The sequence below is a fragment of the Agelaius phoeniceus genome, chromosome 29 (genome assembly GCF_051311805.1).
Source record: "Agelaius phoeniceus isolate bAgePho1 chromosome 29, bAgePho1.hap1, whole genome shotgun sequence".
NCBI classification, from domain to species: domain Eukaryota; kingdom Metazoa; phylum Chordata; class Aves; order Passeriformes; family Icteridae; genus Agelaius; species Agelaius phoeniceus.
This window is the reverse complement of record NC_135293.1, coordinates 3591409-3614588: the sequence shown is the minus strand read 5'-3', so window position 1 is coordinate 3614588 and position 23180 is coordinate 3591409. Positions and strand designations below refer to the sequence as shown.

The window sequence follows — 23180 nt, the reverse complement described above, 5'->3', positions numbered from 1 at the left end:
AGTATAAATAATAAAGCATAAATAATAAAGTATAAATAATAAAGAATAAATAATAAAGTACAAATAATAAAGTATACATAATAAAGCATAAATAATAAAGTATAAATTAAATAAAGTATAAGGAATAAAGTATAAGGACCTGTTCTTAAAAAATAAAGATAATAAAGTATAAATAATAAAGTATAAATAATAAAGTACAAATAATAAAGTATAAATAATAAAGTATAAATAATAAAGCATAAATAATAAAGTATAAATTAAATAAAGTATAAGGAATAAAGTATAAGGACCTGTTCTTAAAAAATAAAAATAATAAAGTATAAATAATAAAGAATAAATAATAAAGTACAAATAATAAAGTACAAATAATAAAGAATAAATAATAAAGCATAAATAATAAAGTATAAATTAAATAAAGTATAAGGAATAAAGTATAAGGACCTGTTCTTAAAAAATAAAGATAATAAAGTATAAATAATAAAGAATAAATAATAAAGTACAAATAATAAAGTATAAATAATAAAGTACAAATAATAAAGCATAAATAATAAAGTATAAATTAAATAAAGTATAAGGAATAAAGTATAAGGAATAAAGTATAAGGAATAAAGCATAAATAATAAAGTATAAATTAAATAAAGTATAAGGAATAAAGTATAAGGACCTGTTCTTAAAAAATAAAGATAATAAAGTATAAATAATAAAGAATAAATAATAAAGAATAAATAATAAAGTACAAATAATAAAGTATAAGGAATAAAGTATAAGGACCTGTTCTTAAAAAATAAAAATAATAAAGTATAAATAATAAAGTATAAATAATAAAGAATAAATAATAAAGTACAAATAATAAAGTATAAATAATAAAGTACAAATAATAAAGCATAAATAATAAAGTATAAATTAAATAAAGTATAAGGAATAAAGTATAAGGAATAAAGCATAAATAATAAAGTATAAACAATAAAGTATAAGGAATAAAGTATAAATAATAAAGCATAAATAATAAAGCATAAATAATAAAGTGAAGGGGAAGGAGCAGGACTTTGGGTGCCACATTTCCTCTCCTCCCTGGCCCCTTTCTGCACCCTTGGAGCCTGGCTCGGGTGCCAGCTGTGGTGCCAGGGCACCAGCAGAGCTCTGGTGCTGCTTTCTGGGAGCTCAGGAATGCTGTGTGTGCTGTCAGCTTTTCCTCAGCACAAATTGCCCAGAGCAGATGGCACACAGGGATCTGAATGCAGTTCTCAGGAAGTGCAGGATGGTTTAATGAGAAGTGAATTATTCTTTCTCCAGGATGTCGCGCTGATAAATCAAATAATTACTTGTGGTTTGGCAGTGCAGGACTTCTCTGTGTGTCTACCTTGGCTGGAAGTGCCATCTGCAGATTTCCTGGGAGCCTTTGTGTCTGCCTGTCATCCCTGCCTCGTGGAACAAACCTGAAAATCGCTCTGGGGTTTATTCTGGCAGCAAACAATTCACCTTCCACCCTGCCCACGTCTCTCTGCTCCCTTCTGGCCACCGAGGGAAAGCAGGGGACAAAATGTGCCAGCAAAGATGAGTTGTTGGTGATTTGAGTCATAGAATCAGGGAATGTTCTGGCTTGGCAGGGACTTAAAAGGATCATCAAAGTCCAACTCCATCTTTTTTAAGTGTTCTTTTCTGATTATAGGAGACCTTGTGTAGACCAAACATGCCGAGAGCTGACCCTGCCAGAACCATTAATAGATAATGGTTAAATAATTAAAATATTTGTCAGCTCACCCACCTCTCTTTGTAACCTCACCATTACTCAGAAAACCCAAACCACAGCCCAGGGCACAAGGGACAGAAAATAAACACTTTGGGAAAAGTCAGGGGACCAAATGTGGTAAAAGTGCCCCCTCTCCTGCCTGAGCCTCTCCACCTGAACATTCCAAACCCAGCAACGCTGCCCCAGTGTTTAATTGCAAATAATTTGTGGCTGGAGCAGGCAAGGAGCTGAAATTTACTGGGAGAATTTTTATCTTCTTGATCCCACGGTGCTGTTGCAACTGGAATCTTCTCCCAGGGAGGGTTTGGCTGAAACCCAGGCAGAGGCAGTGATGGGGAGAGGCAGGTGCTGCCTTTTTATAGCAGAGCTGCAGGGATGGGGGTGCTGAGGGCAGCTGGGGGGACACAGGAATAAATATTGATTTAATTTCCCTTCTTTCTGTTGGTGTTGTTGTTGTTCTGCTTGTTGGATTAATCTGGTAGCCCTGACTCCATCTACTTTTTCTCCCAGATGTGAGAAAAATGATTTGCAAGCTCTGGGATTTTAGGAAGATTGGGAAAAAGTACAATTACTCAGTTGTAATTTGCTAATGAGAGTATGGAGTATTGGGGGAAAAAAAAAACAACCTTAAAAACGTGGGTTTTGGAGAATTTTAATATTTGGAGGGTTTTGTTGGTGGCTGAAGGAATAAACAGATAAATTCTGTAACTTCACACTCCCCCTTGCATTTCTTTTGAACACAAATGAGCAGGTCCAGTGTCCTTTAGTTCCTTATTTTTCCTTTTTCCTCTTAACTTGTACAAAGGTGAGGGAGAAGTTTAAATAATGGCAGAAGAAGGGAAATAAAAGACATAATTTTGTTTGGAGTCAAGGCTGAGAAAGCAGAAATGGCACTGCCCAAAATCTGGATTCTTTTAACCTTTGGATTTTGAAGTGACAGCAGAAACCCTCCTAAAATAGTTTATTAAGCAGGAAGTTTCACAAGAAACCGAGGAAAAAAGGCTCTCCCACCCCAAAAAACCCCTCCAAATGCCATTGTGTGCTGTCTCAGCATCCCCTGGTGTCCCCAGGGCTGGGGCAGTGCCAGGAGGCAGAGCTGGCACCGAGGATTGAGGATGCTGGGGGCACCATCGGGGCTGTGTGGCACTGGAGGGTGATGCTGTGGCTGCCTGGGGACCTTGGTGGGGTTTTGGGGCAGGGACAGGGATGGGAGGGTGGAGATGCTGATTTTGGGAGAGTGGAGATGCTGATTTTGGGAGGGTGGAGATGCTGCTTCAGGGGGTCCAAAATGATGGTGAATTGCTGTTCTTGTGCCTCTTCATCCTTGATTTTTTTTCTGGTTATAAACCCAAGCTGGCCACCCCACTTTCCCAGTGAAATTTTGGTTTGATTAAAAGCTTTTTTTGGCACCAGTTAAACGTGATAAGGCAGAGGGGGAGAAAGCATTATTTTAAAAATATTCCCCTACTCTTCCCAATCATGTGTGATGCTCACTGTGACACAATAATTTTCCAACACCACTTTTCAGTTAAATATAGAAGTGCATTTTCTGTTCCTTCCCTCTCCTCTCTGTGAAACAATTGTGCAACTTTCTTTTTCCTTAACATAATTCTGCATTAAAATGAGCTCCAGGCACTAAAACCAGCCCTGTGTGTAGGACGGGAGCTGCCTCCTTTCCCTCTGGATATTCCCCTGGCATTTCACCCCTGTTTTCCATGGGCTGGGGGTGTGTGGCTGTGCTGTGCTGTCCCCTCTGATGTCCCTGTGCTGTCCCCAGCAGGGAGCATGCAGAGTCCAGAGGGTGGATCAGACTCAGCAGCTTCTGTGGCTCTTCACCCGTCGGGCTCCGCGCAGGCACCAGTGGTGCAGGCAGTGCCAGCCTCACAGCAGGTAAGGCATGCACAGCTGGGGATGCTGTCACCATGGAGAAAAGCCCTGATTTCCCTGGAAGATGCATTTAAATCCCAGGTTTTGGTAGCTGGGAGAAGGTTTTTAATCAGTTCCTTGAGGTAGTGGGGACAACCTGTTGATAAAGGTGATGTCCTGTGAGTTTGAGCTCGGCCAAGCTTTAAAAGGTTTGGGGTGCCCAAGGGGGTCACTTTGTGACAGTTGATCTTAATCCCAGGTTTTGGTAGTGGGGAGAAGGTTTTTAATCAGCTCCTTGAGGCAGTGGGGACAACCTGCTGATAAAGGTGTTGTCCTGTGAGTCTGAGCTCTGCCAATCCACATGCAAGCTTTACAAGGTGGGGTTTGGGGTTTAAGTCCCCAAGGGGGTCACTCTCTGCCAGTTGATTTTAATCCCAGGTTTTGGTAGTGGGGAGAAGGCTTTTAATTAGCTCATTGAGGTACTGGGGACAAGCTGTTGATAAAGGTGTTGTCCCGTGGGTTTGAGCTCTGCCAAGCTTTAAAAGGTGGGGTTTGGGGTCCCCAAGGGAGGGACTTTGTGCCACCTGATTTTAATCCCAAATTTTGACAGTGTGGAAAGGGTTTTCAATCAGTTCCTTGAAGCAGTGGGGACAACCTGTTGATAAAAGTGTTGTCCTGTGAGTTTGAGCTCTGGCAATCCACATGCAAGCTTTACAAGGTGGGGTTTGGGGTTTAATTTGGGTGCCCAAGGGGGTCACTTTGTGCCAGTTGATCTTAATCCCAGGTTTTGGTAGTGGGGAGAAGGTTTTTAATCATCTCCTTGAGGTACTGGGGACAAGCTGTTGATAAAAGTGATGCTCTATGGGTTTGAGCTCTGCCAAGCTTTAAAAGGTGGGGTTTGGGGTCCCTAAGGGAGGGACTTTGTGACAGTTGACTTTAATCCCAAATTTTGATAGTGGGGAGAGGGTTTTTAATCAGTTCCTTGAGGCAGTGGGGACAACCTGTTGATAAAGGTGATGTCCTGTGGGTTTGAGCTCTGCCAAGCTTTAAAAGGTGGGGTTTGGGGTCCCCAAGGGGGTCACTTTGTGACAGTTGACTTTAATCCCCAGTTTTGATAGTGAGGAGAGGGTTTTTAGTCAGTTCCTTGAGGTACTGGGGACAACCTGTTGGTAAAAGTGTTGTCCTGTGGGTTTGAGCTCTGCCAATCCACATGCAAGCTTTACAAAGTGGGGTTTGGGGTTTAAGTCCCCAAGGGGGTCACTTTGTGCCAGCTGATTTTAATCCCAGGTTTTGATGATGGGGAGAAGGTTTTTAATCAGTTCCTTGAGGTACTGGGCACAAGCTGTTGATAAAAGTGATGTCCTGTGAGTTTGAGTGCTCCCAATCCATGTGCAAGCTTTGGGGTTTAATTTAGGTGCCCAAGGGGGTCACTCTGTGCCAGCTGATTTTAATCCCAAATTTTGATAGTGGGGAGAAGGTTTTTAAGCAGCTCCTTGAGGTACTGGGGACAAGCTGTTGATAAAAGTGTTGTCCCGTGGGTTTGAGCTCAGCCAAGCTTTAAAAGGTGGGGTTTGAGATCCCTCCCAACCCAAACCAGCCCATGGTCTCTTCCTTGGGTAGGCAGATCCCAACATTTTCATTTGCAGAGGGGGATTTGTGATGAATGCCCATGAATATGCTGCATTTGGGAGGCCCCAACAGGAGACAAGTGATGAACAGGAACCACCCAGTGCAAAATGGGAAGGGTTAAGTGAAACTGGTTCATTTTTGTTCCTTTTTCTGCCTTTTGGGGAACTTGCAAAATAAATTTCTGTCTCAGGAAGCTGGAGGGATGAGAGGATGGGTGGGTGTAACTCAGCTTCATCCTTCTCCAACTCCCAAGTGAGCAGCAGCTGCCATTGGATGCTGATGGAAAGGAACAATTAAATATTGGGAATTGAAGGAATATTTGACTTTCCAGGAGCCATGGGGTGATGCAGAGTGCTGCTGTCACCTCCCAGCCTTCCCATCCATGGAGGGCACTCCTTGCTGGCGTGGCAGGGCTGGGGACAGCAGTGCCAGGTGTCCCCAGGATCACAGAGTGGATTTGGCTGTGAGCAAAGGTTGGAAAACCTTTGGATTATGAAATCACCCATCCAGCCTCTGGAATGGAACTGCATGGATTAAGGAAAATCCAGGGGATAAGTGAAGAGTGCTGAAGAGGAGGAGCAGCCAGAGCCTGCCTTGTCACCAGCAGGACAAAGAAACCACTGGGGATGAGCTGCTGCCAGCAGGAATGGTGTGAGGCTGAAAGCCCTGCTGAGCACTGGTGCCCCTTTGGGTTTGAGCAGGATGGCCTCACCCTTCAGGTGGGGATGGTTCCTTATCTTGGCTGGAAGGTGAGAGCAGAGCACAGGACAGGCAGTGAGCAGTGAGCTCTGTGGCATTTGGCAAAAGCAAGGCCAGAAAATGGGCAAAAAGTAGGAGAAGTGTGGTGGTGTTCACAGGGGGTCCCAGGATGAGGGAAGAGATGAGAATCTGACTCCATGGTTCAGAAGGCTGATTTATTATTTTATGATAGATATTATATTAAAAGAAAATGATATATTAAAACTATACTAAAGAACAGAAGAAAGGATTTCATCAGCAAGGAATGGAATGATAACAAAATCTTGTGACTGACCAGAGAGTCTGAGCCAGCTGGGCTGTGATTGGCCATTAATTAAAAACAACCACATGAGACCAATCCCAGATGCACCTGTTGCATTCCACAGCAGCAGATAAATATTGTTTATATTTCATTTCTGAGGCCTCTCAGCTTCTCAGGAGAAAAGATCCTAACAAAAGGATTTTTCATAAAATGTGTCTGTGACAGAGAAAGAGTCTTTGATGTTGGTGGCTTCAAAAAGGGGCTTGTGGTGTCCCCATCCTGCACTGGTGAGGGAAAACAGGCCAGGTGAGGCTGAAATAAGTGCAGGATCTCCAGGAAATGCAGCCTGGAGCAGCTGCCTGGAGATCTGGGCAATTGTCATAAACCTGGAATTCTGCTAGAACTGGATTTCTGGTTATTACACAGATACATTGGGAAGACTAAAAATCATAAATATCCATGGTAGTTATCCATGGAAGTTATTTATGATGGTTATCCATCATAAATATCCATGGTAGTTATTTATGAAGTTATTTATCCCTCATAAATATCCAGGTAGGCAGTAATTCTCAAGGTTGCTTCTGGGGTTGTTTCTGGCTCTTTGTTCTGTTGGCCCATGTGGTATTTGCATTCTCAGAACAAAGAGAGACATAATTCTCTCTCTCAGGATTTTTCCTGGGATTTTTCCAGCCCAGGCCCAATCTCCTGGGTGTTTTTAAAGGATTGTGTCTCCTTGGAGAAGGTTTAAGAGGCCATGGAGATGCTTGGCTGTGTTCCCACTGAATCCTTTCTCTCCATCCCCACGTTTGTTTTGCTGGATCTGAAGGTGCTGAGCACTCTGAGGGGTGCTGACAACCCCAGACTGAAAATGGAGTGTAAGACAGGGAATGATGGAGGTGACAGAGCCACCAGCACCATGAAATGTCCCTGTGCCCTTGGTGGCACTGCAGGGGGAAGCAGAAACCCCTGAGCTTTGGTGCTGGCTGGAGCTGGAGGGGATTTCTTGCTGCAGGAGGCAGAGTTTGGTTGGGTTTAGCAGCTCCAAGAGAAGGAACTTGGCAGCCAAATGTGGATGTGTGAGGAGTGATCCTTGTTCAGCTGGGGTTGAGCTGATCAATGAACTGCTGCTTCCTTTCCTGGAGATTTGGAGATGACTCCTGGCAGAAATTTGCCCAAATTCAGGGGGCTGAGCTGATCAATGAACTGCTGCTTCCTTTCCTGGAGATTTGGAGATGACTCCTGGCAGAAATTTGCCCAAATTCAGGGGGCTGAGCTGATCAATGAAACTGCTACATCCTTTCCTGGAAGTTTGAAGATGATTCCTGGCAGAAATTTGCCCAAATTCAGGGGGCTGAGCTGATCAATGAACTGCTGCTTTCTTTCCTGGAAGTTTGGAGATGATTCCTGGCAGAAATTTGCCCAAATTCAGGGGGCTGAGCTGATCAATGAACTGCTGCTTCCTTTCCTGGAGATTTGGAGATGATTCCTGGTAGAAATTTGCCCAAATTTAGGGAGCTGTGCTTGTCAATGAACTGCTGCTTCCTTTCCTGGAGATTTGGAGATGATTCCTGGTAGAAATTTGCCCAAATTCAGAGGGGGCTGAGCTGATCAATGAACTGCTGCTTCCTTTCCTGGAGGTTTGGAGATGACTCCTGGCAGAAATTTGCCCAAATTCAGGGGGTTGAGCTGATCAATGAACTGCTGCTTCCTTTCCTGGAGGTTTGGAGATGATTCCTGGCAGAAATTTGCCCAAATTCAGGGGGCTGAGCTGATCAATGAAACTGCTACATCCTTTCCTGGAGATTTGGAGATGATTCCTGGCAGAAATTTGCCCAAATTCAGGGGGCTGAGCTGATCAATGAACTGCTGCTTCCTTTCCTGGAGGTTTGGAGATGACTCCTGGCAGAAATTTGCCCAAATTCAGGGGGTTGAGCTGATCAATGAACTGCTGCTTCCTTTCCTGGAGATTTGGAGATGATTCCTGGCAGAAATTTGCCCAAATTCAGGGGGCTGAGCTCAGGCTGGTGCACCCCACGGGGAGGGTGGGGACCATGGGGACACTGATCACAGGATGCCACTGCTGCTGTCAGAGGCAAGCTGGCCTTGAAATGTGGGGAGAGAACACCTGGCTCAGCTGTGTTATGGACTGAAATTGTCTCTATTTTCTCCTTGCAGAGGGTTTTGGTCCAGGCCACAGGCTCTGCTCCCAAAGGGGCACAGATGCAGCAAATCTCTGTTCCCAGAGTCCAGCAGGTTCCACAGCAGGTAATGAACCCTGGGGACACCCAGACAGGTTCCCAGTCCCACTTCTGAAACTCTGCCACATCTAGAAAAATCCTAATGAAAGACTTGTGGGCAGTCACAGAGCTGGCATCACTTTCTCCAGCTCTCTCCTCCTTTCTTGATGACAAAAGAAACTCTCAAGATATTTGAAGTTTAGGAAAAACCTTTGCTGTAGCAGTTGTCTTTCATGTATCTGAAGATTTGATGGATGCTTTCAACTTAAATTTAAAAGCAATTATTAAATCAAAGTTAAATTAAAATTAAATCCTTTGGTAAAGATGTTCTTTAGAGGCAAAATGTTTGGGTTTTTTTTTTAATTAAACAAATTTACTGCCTGCATGTGACTCCATAGGAAGATTTGGTGCCAGAGATCCATGCAAATATTTTTATTTATTTGAACTTTGCCTTTTCCAGGGCTTGTTTCCTAAGAAACCAGGGATATCTGGTGCTGCTCCATGTGAACAGCAAGTCTGACCCTCTTAATTTTTTTCCTTTAGTGATTTTTTTGGTTGGTTTCTCCATTTCAGGGGGGGAAAAAAATTGACAGAGGGCAAATCCTTCCCTCCCAGAGCAAAACAAAAGGGGCTGGGGTGCAGCTGGACACTGTCAGGCTCCCCTCTGAAGGAAAAGCTGCAGCATGAGCTCACCCCTGTTAGTCAGCCCCAAGACACGTGTCCAGAGGAAACCCAGCTCCATTGTTTCCACTTCTCATGGAGCAACCACTTATTTATCTATTTTAACTTGACCTTTGAAAATAAAAACCTCCTTTTCTTTGGCATTCCTAAGCATGGAGGGGAGGAAGGGCAGGGAGGATGCTTTTTTTTTGCTTTTTTGGGGGGGTTTTTGGCATTTTTGGTTTAGTTTTTTGTTTGTTTTTTGGGGTTTTTTTGGCGTTTTTGGTTTGGTTTTTTGTTTCGTTTTTGGTGGGGTTTTTTTCTGTTTGGGGGTTTTTGGGGTTTCTTTTGTTGTTCTTTTGGGTTTTTGGGGGGTTTTTGGGTGGTTTTTTTTGTTTGTTTTTGGGGGGTTTTTTTGTTTGGTTTTTGGGGGGGTTGTTTGGGTTTCTTTGGGGTTTTTTGTTTTGTTTTGGGGATTTTTTTGTTTAGGTTTTTTTTGTTGTTCATTTGATTTTTGGGTTTTTTTGGGGGGGTTGTTTGGTTGGTTTTTTTTGGTTTTTGTTTGGTTTTTTTTTTTGTGTTGTTTGGGTTGTTTTGTTTTGGATTTTTTTGGTTGTTTTGTTTGTTTGTTTGTTTTGGGTTTTTTTTGGTTGGTTTTTTTTGTTTGTTTGGGTTTTTTTGTTGGTTTTTTTTTTGTTGTTGTTGTTTGTTTTTTTTTTTGTTTTTTTTTTTAAAGAAAGCCTGAGTGTCAAGGTAAGGTTGGAGCTGTGCAGTTTAACCAGCAGCTCCTGAGCAATCCCTGACCTCTTGGTGCCTGTTGCAGGTGCAGTCTGTGCAGCACGTTTATCCAGCCCAGGTGCAGTATGTGGAAGGAGGAGAAGCTGTTTATACCAATGGAACCATGTAAGAACCTCCCTGAGCTGTCCCCCTCCCTCCTTCCGTGGGAGGAGGAAGAGGAGAAGCTGTTCAGGTGTTGTGTGGGGTGTGAGGGTGGTTTCCAGCCCTGGGGGTGTTGTCCTCATGGTGGGGCTGTTCTCCAGGGAATCCTGGTCATGAAAGTGTCTGAAAAACCTGAGAATTTTGTGTGGTACCATGGGCAGCTTTAGGAGTGGAACTTCCAGAGGAAAAAGGGGCTGTTGGAAGATTTTATAGAGTCAAGGGATCCCAGAATGGCTTGGGTTGAAAAAGACCTTCAAGCCCATCTCCTTCCAGCTCCCCAGCACCTTCCACCATCCCAGGCTGCTCCAAGCCTTGTCCAACCTGGCCTTGGACACCTCCAGGGATGGGGCAGCCACAGCTGTGCCAGGGCCTCTCCATTCTTAGAATTTCCTCTTCCTCCTGCCAGCTGTGCCCCATTTTGTGCCTCCTTTTGGCCTTTCCCACCCCAGTTCCTCACAAGGAGCTGCCCTCACTGTGAGCTTGTGCTGTGGGGCTGATTGATCCCATTCCAACAGAGCAAACCCCACTGTGAGAAACAACTGCTCACTTTTACACTTTCAAAGGTTTATTAAACCTTAACAAAAATTGCAACAAATAATTTTTTTAAAATAAGGAATTTAATAAATTTTTAACATAATTTTGTAAATAATTTTTTGAATCAGGAAAATGTTTTCAGCAAGGGGAGTCCCTGTGACTGCCAGCCACGTGGCTCATCTACAAAATATCTGTCTCTTAATTGTGAGAGCCAACTATTACATTACTTATCTATAAGAAACCCCCCTTTTCCCTTTATTTAAGTAATTTGGCTTGAACAATTAACTCTTATTTTTGATTTGGATAATTTACCCTTACTTCTTAAAAAAAGAAATTAAAATAATTCTTACCAACATCTGTTGATATGGGCGAAGACAGTGGGAAGAGGAAAAATTTTATTTGGAAATGGACAAAATGGGATTACAGAAGCCAATTCATTCTTGCTCTTTAGTCTCTGTTGGATTAAGAGACAACTGAGGAATGATGGAGGTGTGGTGTGGCTTTCTTGCTCCCACCTTACCATGCCTATGGGGTTGCAAACAACAAGAAGAATCTTACAGTGGGAACAGGAAAAATTATTTGGAAATGGACAAAATGGGATTACAGAGATTAATTCAGTCTTGCTCTTTAGTCTTTGTTGGATTAAGAAACAACTGAGGAATGATGGAGGTGTGGTATATTTCTTTTTCCCACCTTACCATGCTAATGGGGTTGTGAACAACAAGAATAATCTTATGGTGGGAACAGGAGAAATTTCATTTGGAAATGGACAAAATGGGATTAATTAATAAATTAACAAGAGGCTAATTTGGTCTTGCTCTTTAGTCCCTGTTGGATTGAGAGACAATTGAGGAATGTTGAGGGTCTGTTACGGTTTTCTTGTTTCCACCTTACCATGCCTATGGGGTTGCCACCCTCAGCAGGGCTATAATCTTACAGTGGGAACAGGAAAGGTTTTATTTGGAAATGGACAAAATGGGAAAAAAGAGGTTAATTCAGTCTTGTTCTTTAGTCTCTGTTGGATTAAGAGACAATTGAGGGTTGATAAAGGTGTGGTGTGTTTCGTGTTCCCACCTTACCATGCCTACGGGGTTGCCACCCACAACAGGTGGATATGATCTTACAGGAAAAATTTTACTTTAAAAGTGAACAAAATGGGATTACAGAAGCCAATTCAGTCTTGCTCTTTAGTCTCTGTTGGATTAAGAGACAACTGAGGGTTGATAGAGGTGTGGTATATTTCTTGTTCCCACCTTACCATGCTTATGGGGTTGTGAACAAGAAGAATAATCTTACAGTGGGAACAGGAAAAATTTCATTTGGAAATGGACAAAATGGGATTACAGAGGCCAATTTGGTCTTGCTCTTTAGTCTCTGTTGGATTAAAGACAGCTGAAGAATGTTGGAGGTGTGGTGTGGCTTTCTCGTTCCCACTTTACCATTCCTATGGGGTAGCCACTTGTAACAGGGCTATAATCTTACAGGAAAAGTTTTACTTGGAAATGGACAAAATGGGATTACACAGGTTAATTTGCTCTTGCTCTTTATTCTCTGTTGGATTAAGAAACGACTGAGGGATGATGGAGGTGTGGTATATTTCTTGTACCCACCTCACCATGCCTACGTGGTTGCGAACACAAGGGGCCAACCTTTAACACCAGGGGTTTTCTGACACTCATCCTGCTTTCTGAAGCTGTCCAGCACAGATTTCCTCTTCCAGCTCCTCTCTTTTGTCCCCTGCACAGACGAGCTGCCTACTCGTACAGCAGCGAGGCGCAGATTTACGCCCCCGCCAGCGCCGCGCCCTATTTCGAAGCGCAGGGAGGAGGAGGAGGAGGAGGAGCTCAGGTGACTACAGCGACATCCTCTCCTACAGCCATTCCCTCTCACAACATGGTGGGCATCACCATGGACATTGGGGGAAGTCAGATCCTCTCCGGCTCGGGCGCCTATCTCATTCATGGGGGGCTGGAGAACTCTAGACATTCTCTGTCTCACACCTCACGCTCCTCTCCAGCAACGGTATGTAGCCCTGCAGGCACCTCAGCTCGGGGGCCAGCAATGATTCCAAAGGCATCTGAAAAGCCTTCAGAAAATTTAACTGACCTGGCATTATCGTTGTTTATGTCTGTGACCTGCCATGAGTGCAAGGGGGAGAGTAGACACTGGTGTAATATATTTATTTTTTAGTTTGGATTGTCCCTCTCGCTCAGATCGCTGAAATGATCAGCATTAGAGAAGAGAAAGCATTCATGATTCAAATATTAATAAAGCATTAATCATTTAAATTTTAATAAAGCATTAATCATTCAATTATTAATAAAACATTAAATTTGGTTTGGGTTTTTTCCCTCCCAAATAAAATATTTTGGTTTTTAAAGATTTTGGCCCTGTTTTCTACTGTAAATTTGTCTCTATTTACGTTTTGGTTTTTAATGATTTGTCCCTGGTTTCTACTGTAAAATTTGTCTCTATTTACATTTTCTACTAAATCAAACATCTCACATATGCTTACCCAAAATATTGAAATATTTTGTGAAGAGACCTGAGAATTTTTTCCTTAACCCATTGAATAATTATTATTATTTATTTCATTTGGAAATGGAGAAAATGGGATTAATTAACAAATTAACAAGAGGTTAATTCGGTCTTGCTCTTTAGTCTCTGTTGGATTAAGAGACAATTGAGGAATGATGAAGGTGTGAACATAAATTATGTTCAAGCTGATCATGCTGAGTGCACAGTGATCAAAAACCCTTTGTGTATGTATCTCCTACACCATTGTGTATTCTGCCCTTGCCATATGTTTAGAAAATGTCTTTTAGGGGTGATATTGATCAAACAGAAATGATTTAAAGTTCTGATTTCTTTCTTTGGAGTGTGTCCCTCCAGCTGCCAGCTGAGGTGACAGGTGCTGGAGCACAGCTGTGTGGGACTGAGGGTTACAGCTCTTCACCCAGAACAGCCTTTTTGCTGTAAGGGCTTTGATTTGGGAATCTCCCAGCCCTCAGCAGCTGCCAGGAGTGCTTGCAGCTCATTTCCTGGGGCTGCTCACCTCCCTCTGCAGACTTCTGTGTGTTTATGCATTCATATATAAATATAAATACTAATGTAGGTGTAATTCAGGGTATGTAGCCAGAATTTAAAATGTGAGCAGCATCACTAGGGAGAAAAACAGGAGCTGTTGCTACTGAGAACTCATGTAAATCTGGCCTGTTAAGTTGTTCTTTCTTTTCCCACTGAGTTTTTGAATATAGATTTTATGGTTTTTGAATCTTTGTGCTTTGAAAGGTTGCTTTGATCCTGGAGTAAATGTGCTCTGCCTTAGGCAGGCATAGGGGAAAAGTCCTTGGTTTGGGTGGAAGAGCAAATGACAGATGCTGAGGTTCTTTTCTTGGGTGAGAATTGTGTGTGTGTGTGTATTAACTGTTCATAGTTAAAAATTAGCACTGGAGCATTTGGTTTTTACTCAAAGTTATTATTTGGAAACATCACCTGTGTGGGACTGCATCTTACAAAACTGCACAACTTTACTCTTGGATTTTTGGGGGATTTTTTTAAAATGTTGTTGTTGTTTGGAGTTTTTGTAATTTCCATGGTGATGAGCATGATATAAAAGCCCAAGTGGAAAATATGTCAGTAGAAATATCCCATGAATGGATTTAGTTGATGGTTATTACATGAGATAAGGCTGTTCAGCAAAACAAAAAAAAAAAGAGAGATTTAGAAAGTGACCTTTATGGAAATACATCTGAGATAAATCCACTCTGTTGCATGTACAAATGAGCTTTCTGAAGGTATTTTAACACAAAATACCTGAGGAAGGGCTGGAAAAGGTGGGAAAGAGCCTGGCAGGCAGTCCAGGGCTGTGTCTGTGTGTCTGTGTGTGGCTGTCCGTCCTTCCAGCTCAGACCAGGGTCAGAGGGGGCTGGAGCAGAGCCTGGGCTGCTTGGAATTAATCCTGGAGTCATCTGGTGTGGGACCTTAGAGCTCATCCCATCCCACCCCTGCCATGGCAGGGACACCTCCCACTGTCCCTGAGTGCTCCAAGCCCTGCCCAGCCTGGCCCTGGGCACTGCCAGGGATGCAGGGGCACCCACCAGGAGGGGTGGGTGGCTTAAGGACAGCAGGAACTGAATCAAATCCATGGGCAGGAACTTTATTTTCTGTTTTAATGTCCAGCCTAAACAGGGACTGGGAAAGGCTGGTGTTAAATAGGCCAGAGGGGCTCTGGCAGAATGTGGTGGGGAATGGAAAATGGAGAATGCAGAATGGAGCCAGGAAAGCCAAAGGGTTTGTCCTGGCCTTGGGGATGGACATCAGAGTGGTCAGGGATGGGGAAGGAGAGGGATTGGAGGTGGTGAGGGCAAGGAGGGCACCTCCAGAGGAAAACTGAAACATTGGGATAATTCAGGATTAGCAGTGGTCCTCAGGAGGCTGAGAGATGTTTGGTAAAGTCTGTGTGTCTGCACTAAAGAAAAATCTTGAGATACTTCAAGAAACCTCTTAAGAAACCTTCCCTCTGTGCTGGAACACCAATGTTCTGCTCCAGCAGATGGGCTGAAAGAGCACAGGGAACATTCAATATCTGTGCCAACACTGCACTATTAATCTTCACCTAAATTAGTGTGGACTAAGAGAGGAAATCCTTGAGACCTCCCACAAGTGGGTCCTCAGAGCTCTTCACCTTCCTGCAGAGCAGCTGAAGAGCTTTTGGTCTTTCCCCTGTGACAGTTTTTATTGCAGATGCAAGGTGTCCTTTTGGATGGGACACCTGCCAATAGCAAAAGCCAGGCAGCATTTCTGGGCTTGCCTCAGAGCTGCTGCTCAAACAGCCCCTGAGCAGGCAGAGGAAGGAAATTGGGTCTCCCTCTGCCTCTGACTCATTTCCTGAAGGCTGTGTCAGCACTCAGGCTGTGCTTCCTTATGGTCCATCATGGTGTGGGGCAGTGAAACCCCACTAATCTGAGCCTGAACTGGGGGAGAAGTGAGGCAGTGAAACCCCACTAATCTGAGCCTGAACTGGGGGAGAAGTGAGGCAGTGAAACCCCACTAATCTGAGCCTGGATTGGGGGAGAAGTGAGGCAGTGAAACCCCACTAATCTGAGCCTGAATTGAGGAGGTGTGGGGCAGTGAAACCCCACTAATCTGAGCCTGAATTAAGAGAGGTGTGGGGCAGTGAAACCCCACTAATCTGAGCCTGAATTGGGGAGGTGTGGGGCAGTGAAACCCCACTAATCTGAGCCTGGATTGGGGGAGTTGTGGGGCAGTGAAACCCCACTAATCTGAGTCTGAATTAAGGGAGGTGTGGGGCAGTGAAACCCCACTAATCTGAGCCTGAATTGAGGGAGAAGTGAGGCAGTGAAACCCCACTAATCTGAGCTTGAACTGGGGGAGAAGTGAGGCAGTGAAACCCCACTAATCTGAGCCTGAATTGGGGGATGTGTGAGGCAGTGAGACCCCACTAATCTGAGCCTGAATTGAGGGATGTGTGAGGCAGTGAAACCCCACTAATCTGAGCCTGAATTGAGGGATGTGTGAGGCAGTGAAACCCCACTAATCTGAGGCTGAATTAAGGGAGAAGTGAGGCAGTGAAACCCCACTAATCTGAGCCTGAACTGGGGGATGTGTGAGGCAGTGAAACCCCACTAATCTGAGCCTGAACTGGGGGATGTGTGAGGCAGTGAGACCCCACTAATCTGAGCCTGAACTGGGGGTGAGACCCCACTAATCTGAGCCTGAATTGGGGGAGAACCCTTCCAGAAGTGGCTCCACTTTGGGGTGGGAACCAAGGGATGTGTGCTGGAGGTGGTGGCACCTTCACACCTGGAGGTGGTTGCTGGATGTCACCTCAGAAGCTGGGTCTGATCTCTGCTCTGCCACCCTGCTGTGACAGGGCCTGGCTTGGTGAAGGGCTGGGTTTATCTCTCACTCTGGGGTGAGTCAGGGCAGGCAGGAGGCCATGGACAGGGACACATCATCTGCAGATGTTTTGTGGGTGTGCCCACAGGGTGTTAAATGAGGACAGAGCAGAGCTCTGGCTGCAGGTTCTGTGTCCTTGTCCTGCCTGTGCACAGATAATGGGGTTTGGGACACCTCAAACAGGGAACATCTGCTGGAAACAAACAGGTTCTGCTCCTGCAGGCTCTAATGTGGGCTTTGGGGAGGTTTGAGGATTTTTTTTTCCCCATAGAGGAGCACTGGAGCTTTGGGACCAGCAGCCATCTGCTCAAGGAGCCCAGGTTCTGCCCCAGCAGCAGAATGGAGAAGACAAGAAGGGTTCAGGAGAGGCTTGAGGCACAAGGCAGCAGCCAGAGCTGGGCTGAAGGGGGGAGCAGGAGGCAGCCAGGGGGTGAGGGGCTCCTCAGGAGCCAGGAGGTCTCACCTTGGCTGCTCTGAGATCAATAGAAACCAGAACAGGCAGCACCAAATGTTCCAGCCTGGCTGCTGAGGGAGAAATCACCCAACTGAAATGTGGCTCCTGCCTTCTTCCCTTTGCAGCTCCCAGCAGCAGAGAGCCCTCACCCCTTCCAGTCCATGCACTCTCCTTGCACACCAGTTTTAGTTAATTTTTTAGGGGTTTTTTTGACAAAATACGAAGAGGTGATCAAGTCATTACTGCCAGTTCTCCTTAGAAATCCTGGGTCCAACTCTGCAGCCACTCTCTGACCATTCCAGTCCATGCACTCTCCTTGCACCCCAGTTTAGTTAATTTTTTAGGGGTTTTTTACAAAATATGAAGAGGTGACCAAGTCATGACTGCCAGATCTCCTTAAAAGCCTGACTACAACTCTGCAGCCAATCTTTGACCATTCAGGCACTCTCCTTGCACACCAGTTTTAGTTAAATTTTTAGTTTTTTTTGACAAAATATGAAGAGGTGACAGTGACCAAGTCATTACTGCCAGCTGTCCTTGGAAGCCCTGGGTCCAGCTCTGCAGCCAGTCTCTGACCATTCCAGTCCATGCACTCTCCTTGCACCCCAGTTTTAGTTAATTTTTTAGGGTTTTTTTTGACAAAATATGAAGAGGTGACAGTAACCAAGTCATTACTGCCAGTTCTCCTTAGAAAGCCTGGGTCCAGCTCTGCAGCCACTCTCTGACCATTCCAGTTCATGCACTCTCCTTGCACACCAGTTTTAGTTAATTTTTTAGGTTTTTTTGACAAAATATGAAGAGGTGACCAAGTCATGACTGCCAGCTGTCCTTGGAAGCCTGGGTCCAGCTCTGCAGCCAATCTCTGCAGTGCATCTGCCTGGTGATGGTTTGCTCTCAGCAGGAAGGGAAAAAGAGGAGGAAAATTGCTTTTTATATATAAATAGGCAGTGCTTTTAGTGGAAGATAAACCCCCCCTGGCCTTGCTTTGTCACCCCTGTGGGGATCCCTGCTGTGTGTCCATTTGCATGTCCCAGTAACGCCTCTGCAGCTCCATCCACATCTGTTTGCCTCTTTTTCACCAGCTTGTTGATATAAAGCATTAATCATTCAAATATTAATAAAGAAACAATAATCCTGGCTGTTGCTAACTATCTGATTTCCTTTCTTTTTCCCTTTTTTTTTTTCTCTCTCTCTCTCTCCTGTGCACGTTTTTCTTTAGCTTGAAATGGCGATTGAAAACCTACAAAAAAATGAAGGGATTACATCACACAAAAGCAGTTTGCTCAACAGCCATGTAAGTTACAATCAGAATTTACAACCTTTTCCCCTGCTTTGGTAGGAGAATTATTTCTTTGGTGTATTCAACAGCATGAGGCACTCCAAAGCAGCCTGTGATTGAGCTGTGCTGCCCAAAGCAGCCCATTCCCAAGGACAAATAGGCTGCAAAAAGTGCCATGTGATAATGTTTGCTGCTGAGATGCTCAGGAGTCTGTTATTTATTTATAATAAATATAAATATGTGTTTATTTATTTCATCTGCCTTGCAATGGAAATTGCTGGCAATCAGATAAACACATTGGAGGAAGCTCTTTTTCCTTTCACTGCAACTGAAACGTGGCTGGAAAATTACTTGTAAATCCAGAGGCATGACTTGGTGTGAATTGGGACAGATCCCCCTCAGCCAGCACACACCAAAAGCCTCTGAATGCCTTTTTTTCCCCTCTCTCTGTGCCTCAGGAAGCCCATTCCTGTCACAATGCTGTGCTAAATCCATGTGCTGGGCCTCTCTCTCACTCTGCCAAGGGTTTCCCTGCTTTGTGTGATATTCCCACTGTTCTGCTGGGCCTTTGCATCCTGGTTTGTGGCTCCCATGCAGGAGCACTGAGGGATGAGCACATGCTTGGGTGAGATTTGAGTTGATCCAGGTCATGTTGGGGTCCCTGAACTTTGTTTTCCCCGTGTTTGGATGAAGCTCAAGCATGTCCTGCACCCATAAATCCCATGCACAAAGTGGTGTTTCTCTGCTCTAACAGGTTTGTTGTCATTCTTAGGGCAAAAAATAAAAACCTTTGGCTTTTTCACCCTAGATAAATACCCTGAGACAACAAAAGGAACTTTAAACCAGTCTGATTCTTTATTCTCATTTCAAACTCCAGCCCAGGGCTCCTGGGGGAGCTCAAACTTTATTTCAGCTGGTGGAGAGTGAAGGTTTCTGGTTGTAGCTGGGGAAACACAAACCTGCAGCATCAGGCAGTTCCTGTGGTGAGCATCCCTCCCACCCCAGGCTGGGCACTCCTCAAGTGCTGCACAAGGGTTGTGTTGCTCTGCAGGATTTTTCTTGTTCATCCAGGACAAAGTTTGAAATAAACTCAGGAAAAGGGCAGAGGAAGGAAAGCAAAAGGTAGAAAAGTGATTTCACTGACCACAAGCTGTGCAGGTTGAAGTGGGGGCCTCATCCAGCCCCTGATCAGACCTTCCCCACCCTGGTCTTGCAGGGTAGAAGTGAAGAACTTCTGGTCTAGGTTATGGTTCATAGTCTGGCCTAAGGTTTAAGTGCTCTTACAAACCCTGGAGCAAACAAACTCCCTCCTGAGCATGAGTGACTCATCCACCCCACCTGGCCCCCTGAGGGTGCAGCTCCTGGGCTGAGGAACCCTCCAGGTCCTTGCTGTCCCCAGTGTCCCTGCTCAGGGAGGTGTCTGGGGACATGTGGGAATAAAAAAGGGATGAGCAGTGCCTGAAGAGGACCCTGGGGAACCACACGAGGCAGTTTCAGAGCTGGAGGAGCTGCAGTGCCATGGCCCAGGGAGGCTCTGCAGCCTCTGCAGGTTCTTTTAGGGCTCCCCTGAGCGAGGCACGGGGCTGCAGTGAGGGACCTGAGCCCATGGAAGGGCACTGATGGGAGCAGGAAGCTGGACCAGGATGGTTTGGGTTGGAAAGGACCTTAAAGCTCATTCTCATTTAATTCCAACCTCCTGCCATGGGCAGGGACACCTTCCACCAGAGCAGGGTGCTCAGAGCTCTGTCCTACCCAGCCTTGGATACTCCAGGGATGCTCAGAGCTCTGTCCTACCCAGCCTTGGGTACTCCAGGGATGCTCAGAGCTCTGTCCTACCCAGCCTTGGATACTCCAGGGATGCTCAGAGCTCTGTCCTACCCAGCCTTGGGTACTCCAGGGATGCTCAGAGCTCTGTCCTACCCAGCCTTGGATGCTCCAGAGATGCTCAGGGCTCTGTCCCACCCAGCCTTGGGTACTCCAGGGATGCTCAGAGCTCTGTCCAATCCAGCCTTGGATGCTCAGAGCTCCATCCAACCCAGCCTTGGGTACTCCAGGGATGCTCAGAGCTCCATCCAACCCAGCCTTGGGTACTCCAGGGATGCTCAGAGCTCTGTCCTACCCAGCCTTGGATACTCCAGGGATGCTCAGAGCTCTGTCCTACCCAGCCTTGGGTACTCCAGGGATGCTCAGAGCTCTGTCCCACCCAGCCTTGGGTACTCCAGGGATGCTCAGAGCTCTGTCCAACCCAGCCTTGGATGCTCAGAGCTCTGTCCTACCCAGCCTTGGATACTCCAGGGATGCTCAGAGCTCTGTCCTGCCCAGCCTTGGGTACTCCAGGGATGCTCAGAGCTCTGTCCCACCCAGCCTTAGGTACTCCAGGGATGCTCAGAGCTCTGTCCTACCCAGCCTTGGATACTCCAGGGATGCTCAGAGCTCTGTCCTACCCAGCCTTGGATGCTCAGAGCCCTGTCCAACCAGCCTTGGATGCTCCAGGGATGCTCAGAGCTCTGTCCAACCCAGCCTTGGGTGCTCTGCTGCTCGTGGTCCCAACTAAAAACACCTTAAATATGACCCACAAATGGTTTCTTTTTTATATTTCATAGAGGTGGCCACAAGGAAACATCTCCAAACCTGCACCTTCAAAAGCAAAAAATGTTTTTATTTTCTCAGCCAGCCCCATGAGTGGCTTTTTCCACCCTTGGATCGAACCAGGATAAGGTTTTTGCCAGTGTTTTTTTTCAAACAGTCAGATAGAAATAAAGTTAAGGTAGAAATGAAAATTAAATGTTCCCCTGTAGTGCCAATAACAACCACAGCAGCATATGGCTGTAGAGTGATTTTATTGAACCTGATCATGGCATAAACAGAAATAAACTGGGGAATATCTGATTGTCATTACTGAATAAAATTCAGAAAGCAAACAGAAGAAGAGATTCAGATGGAAAAAGTTTTTAATTTTCTCATTTTAAGTGCCCAATGTGTTATTAGCTGTGCAGGAAGAACAAAAATCACAATTGGAAAATTATTTCTATTCTGACAGATCTCTGTTTTAAGCTCTTTTGTGTTCTTCATAATAAATTTCTAATTCAATAGTGGGAGTTCATATTGGTGAAACTCTGCAATGTTTGAGGGAATATAAAAAGGCATTTGCAGGAAAAGCAAGCTGGGAAATGAAGGGAATCTTCTAGAAATATCAGAGATTAGAATAAAAATGCCCAGGATCAAATTTAAATGAGAAGGTTTATCTGTATCTGGATTTTCCATAGCAATACACAACTTTTATATTTTTTTTAAGGCTTAAGGATTAAGATTTAGGGGATAAATATCTGATGCACATTCAGTATCTTCCACAGGATAAATAAAATACCTGCTTTAAAAATTTGAAAGGATCTTAAGCAATAATCTCTTAAACATAGGGGATGGGCCAAAATTAACATAGATGTGGACAACTTAAAAACTGAATTCCTGCTGGTGTTTTATGGCAAAACCACTGGGGTCCATTTTTTGTTAGAGGGAACTGAATGGCTGGGGGAGGCTCAGGGCCACAGAAAGATTTTTTGGGGCTTCCAGGGGTGTCTGTGCTGCAGGTGGGAGCAGGAGGGTCATGATGGATCATTAACAAACCATTTATTGGAACTGTGGGGTTTGGAGAAGGGATCACCTCAAGGAGTGCCCTGGGTGGTGTGGAGCTGGGGGAAGGTGGGAGGGGGAGAAGAGGCTCCTGAAATGCAGGACAGAGGGACAAGTGGCCAGGGGGTTTTGCTTCCTTCCAGCTCCAAAGGCCACCAGAGCTGATGGGTGCAGTCACAGGAATTTGTGGTTGGATTTGGATCAGCTCCAGCTGACAAATCATGGAATGGTTTGGGTTGGAAGGGCCCTCAAAGCCCATCCAGTGCCACCCCTGCCATGGCAGGGACACCTCCCACTGTCCCAGGTGCTCCCAGCCCTGTCCAGCCTGGCCTTGGGCACTGCCAGGGATCCAGGGGCAGCCCCAGCTGCTCTGGGCAACCTGTGCCAGGGCCTCCACAGGGAATTGTTCCTGCCAGGGAACAATTCCTGCCCAATATCCCACAAAAATCTCCCCTTTCCCAGTGGGAGCCATTCCCTGGGTCCTGTCCCTCCAGGCCTTGTCCCCAGTTCCTCTCCAGCTCTCCTGGAGCCCCTTTAGGCCCTGCAAGGGGCTCTGAGCTCTCCCTGGAGCCTTCTCCTCTCCAGGCCGGATAGAATAATTTTAATTACAGTTTTGGATGCAGCTGACTTTGTGCAGCAGAGGTTTCCATGTGGGTGTGTGAAGGAGACCCACAGAGCACACCCTGAGGGGGCTGCAAGGCTCTGTGTGAGAGCAGGGTGGGGCACAAGGACAGCTCAGTGGAGGTGCCAGAGATGCCATCACACAGCTCAGGTTGTCTTTCAGAGAATTATTGATGTAAAACTGCAGCCTTGTGGTGAGCTGGGACCTTGGGGTGTCACCAAGAGAAAATGGGAGAAGAGAGGGACACTGGGGTGGGAGTGGAGAGGGTTTGGGTGCAGCTCCATGGGCTTTGTCAAATCCCACTGTTTTCTAGGCTAAATCCATGCTCAGTTCCCATAATTGCTTGGACTCTCAGTTGTATGGAGATGTTGTGGCTGATATTTGGATTTCACAACCCAAATCCGTTTTGCCCTGTTCTGGCGGGAATGCAGCTGGTTCTGGTGCAGGGATGGAGGTCTGGAGGGAGAGGGAAGCCTGCAAAATGTTCATCCCAGACACCCCTCACGACACTGAAAGGGCTCTTACCCACCCTGTTGATATTAGTGCATGTGTACATCCAATTCCTTCCAAAATTCAATTATTACAGCACTCATTTTATTGGTGCTGAAGTCATTTAGTTAATTAAAGGAGACTGGGGGCTTTGCATTTGAATTCCTGT

At 45.3% G+C, this 23180-nt stretch overlaps 1 protein-coding gene across 6 annotated transcripts in view; it reads left to right on the top strand.

Annotated features, from left to right (window-relative positions):
* Window positions 1–23180, top strand: part of RFX2 (regulatory factor X2) — a 92084-nt gene that overhangs the window by 51327 nt on the left and 17577 nt on the right. For 2 of the 6 annotated variants that reach the window (XR_013185528.1, XM_054650095.2), the window contains exons 2-6: window positions 3528–3640; window positions 8421–8510; window positions 9966–10045; window positions 12361–12637; window positions 18211–18285. Coding sequence is in view for 5 of the 6 variants with exons in the window: in XM_054650095.2 (XP_054506070.1) it covers window positions 3536–3640; window positions 8421–8510; window positions 9966–10045; window positions 12361–12637; window positions 18211–18285 (627 nt within the window). In the remaining variant the exon portion in view is untranslated. The remainder of the gene's footprint in view (window positions 1–3527; window positions 3641–8420; window positions 8511–9965; window positions 10046–12360; window positions 12638–18210; window positions 18286–23180) is intronic. The other 4 variants (XM_054650096.2, XM_077191367.1, XM_077191368.1 and 1 more) reach the window with 4 other exon arrangements.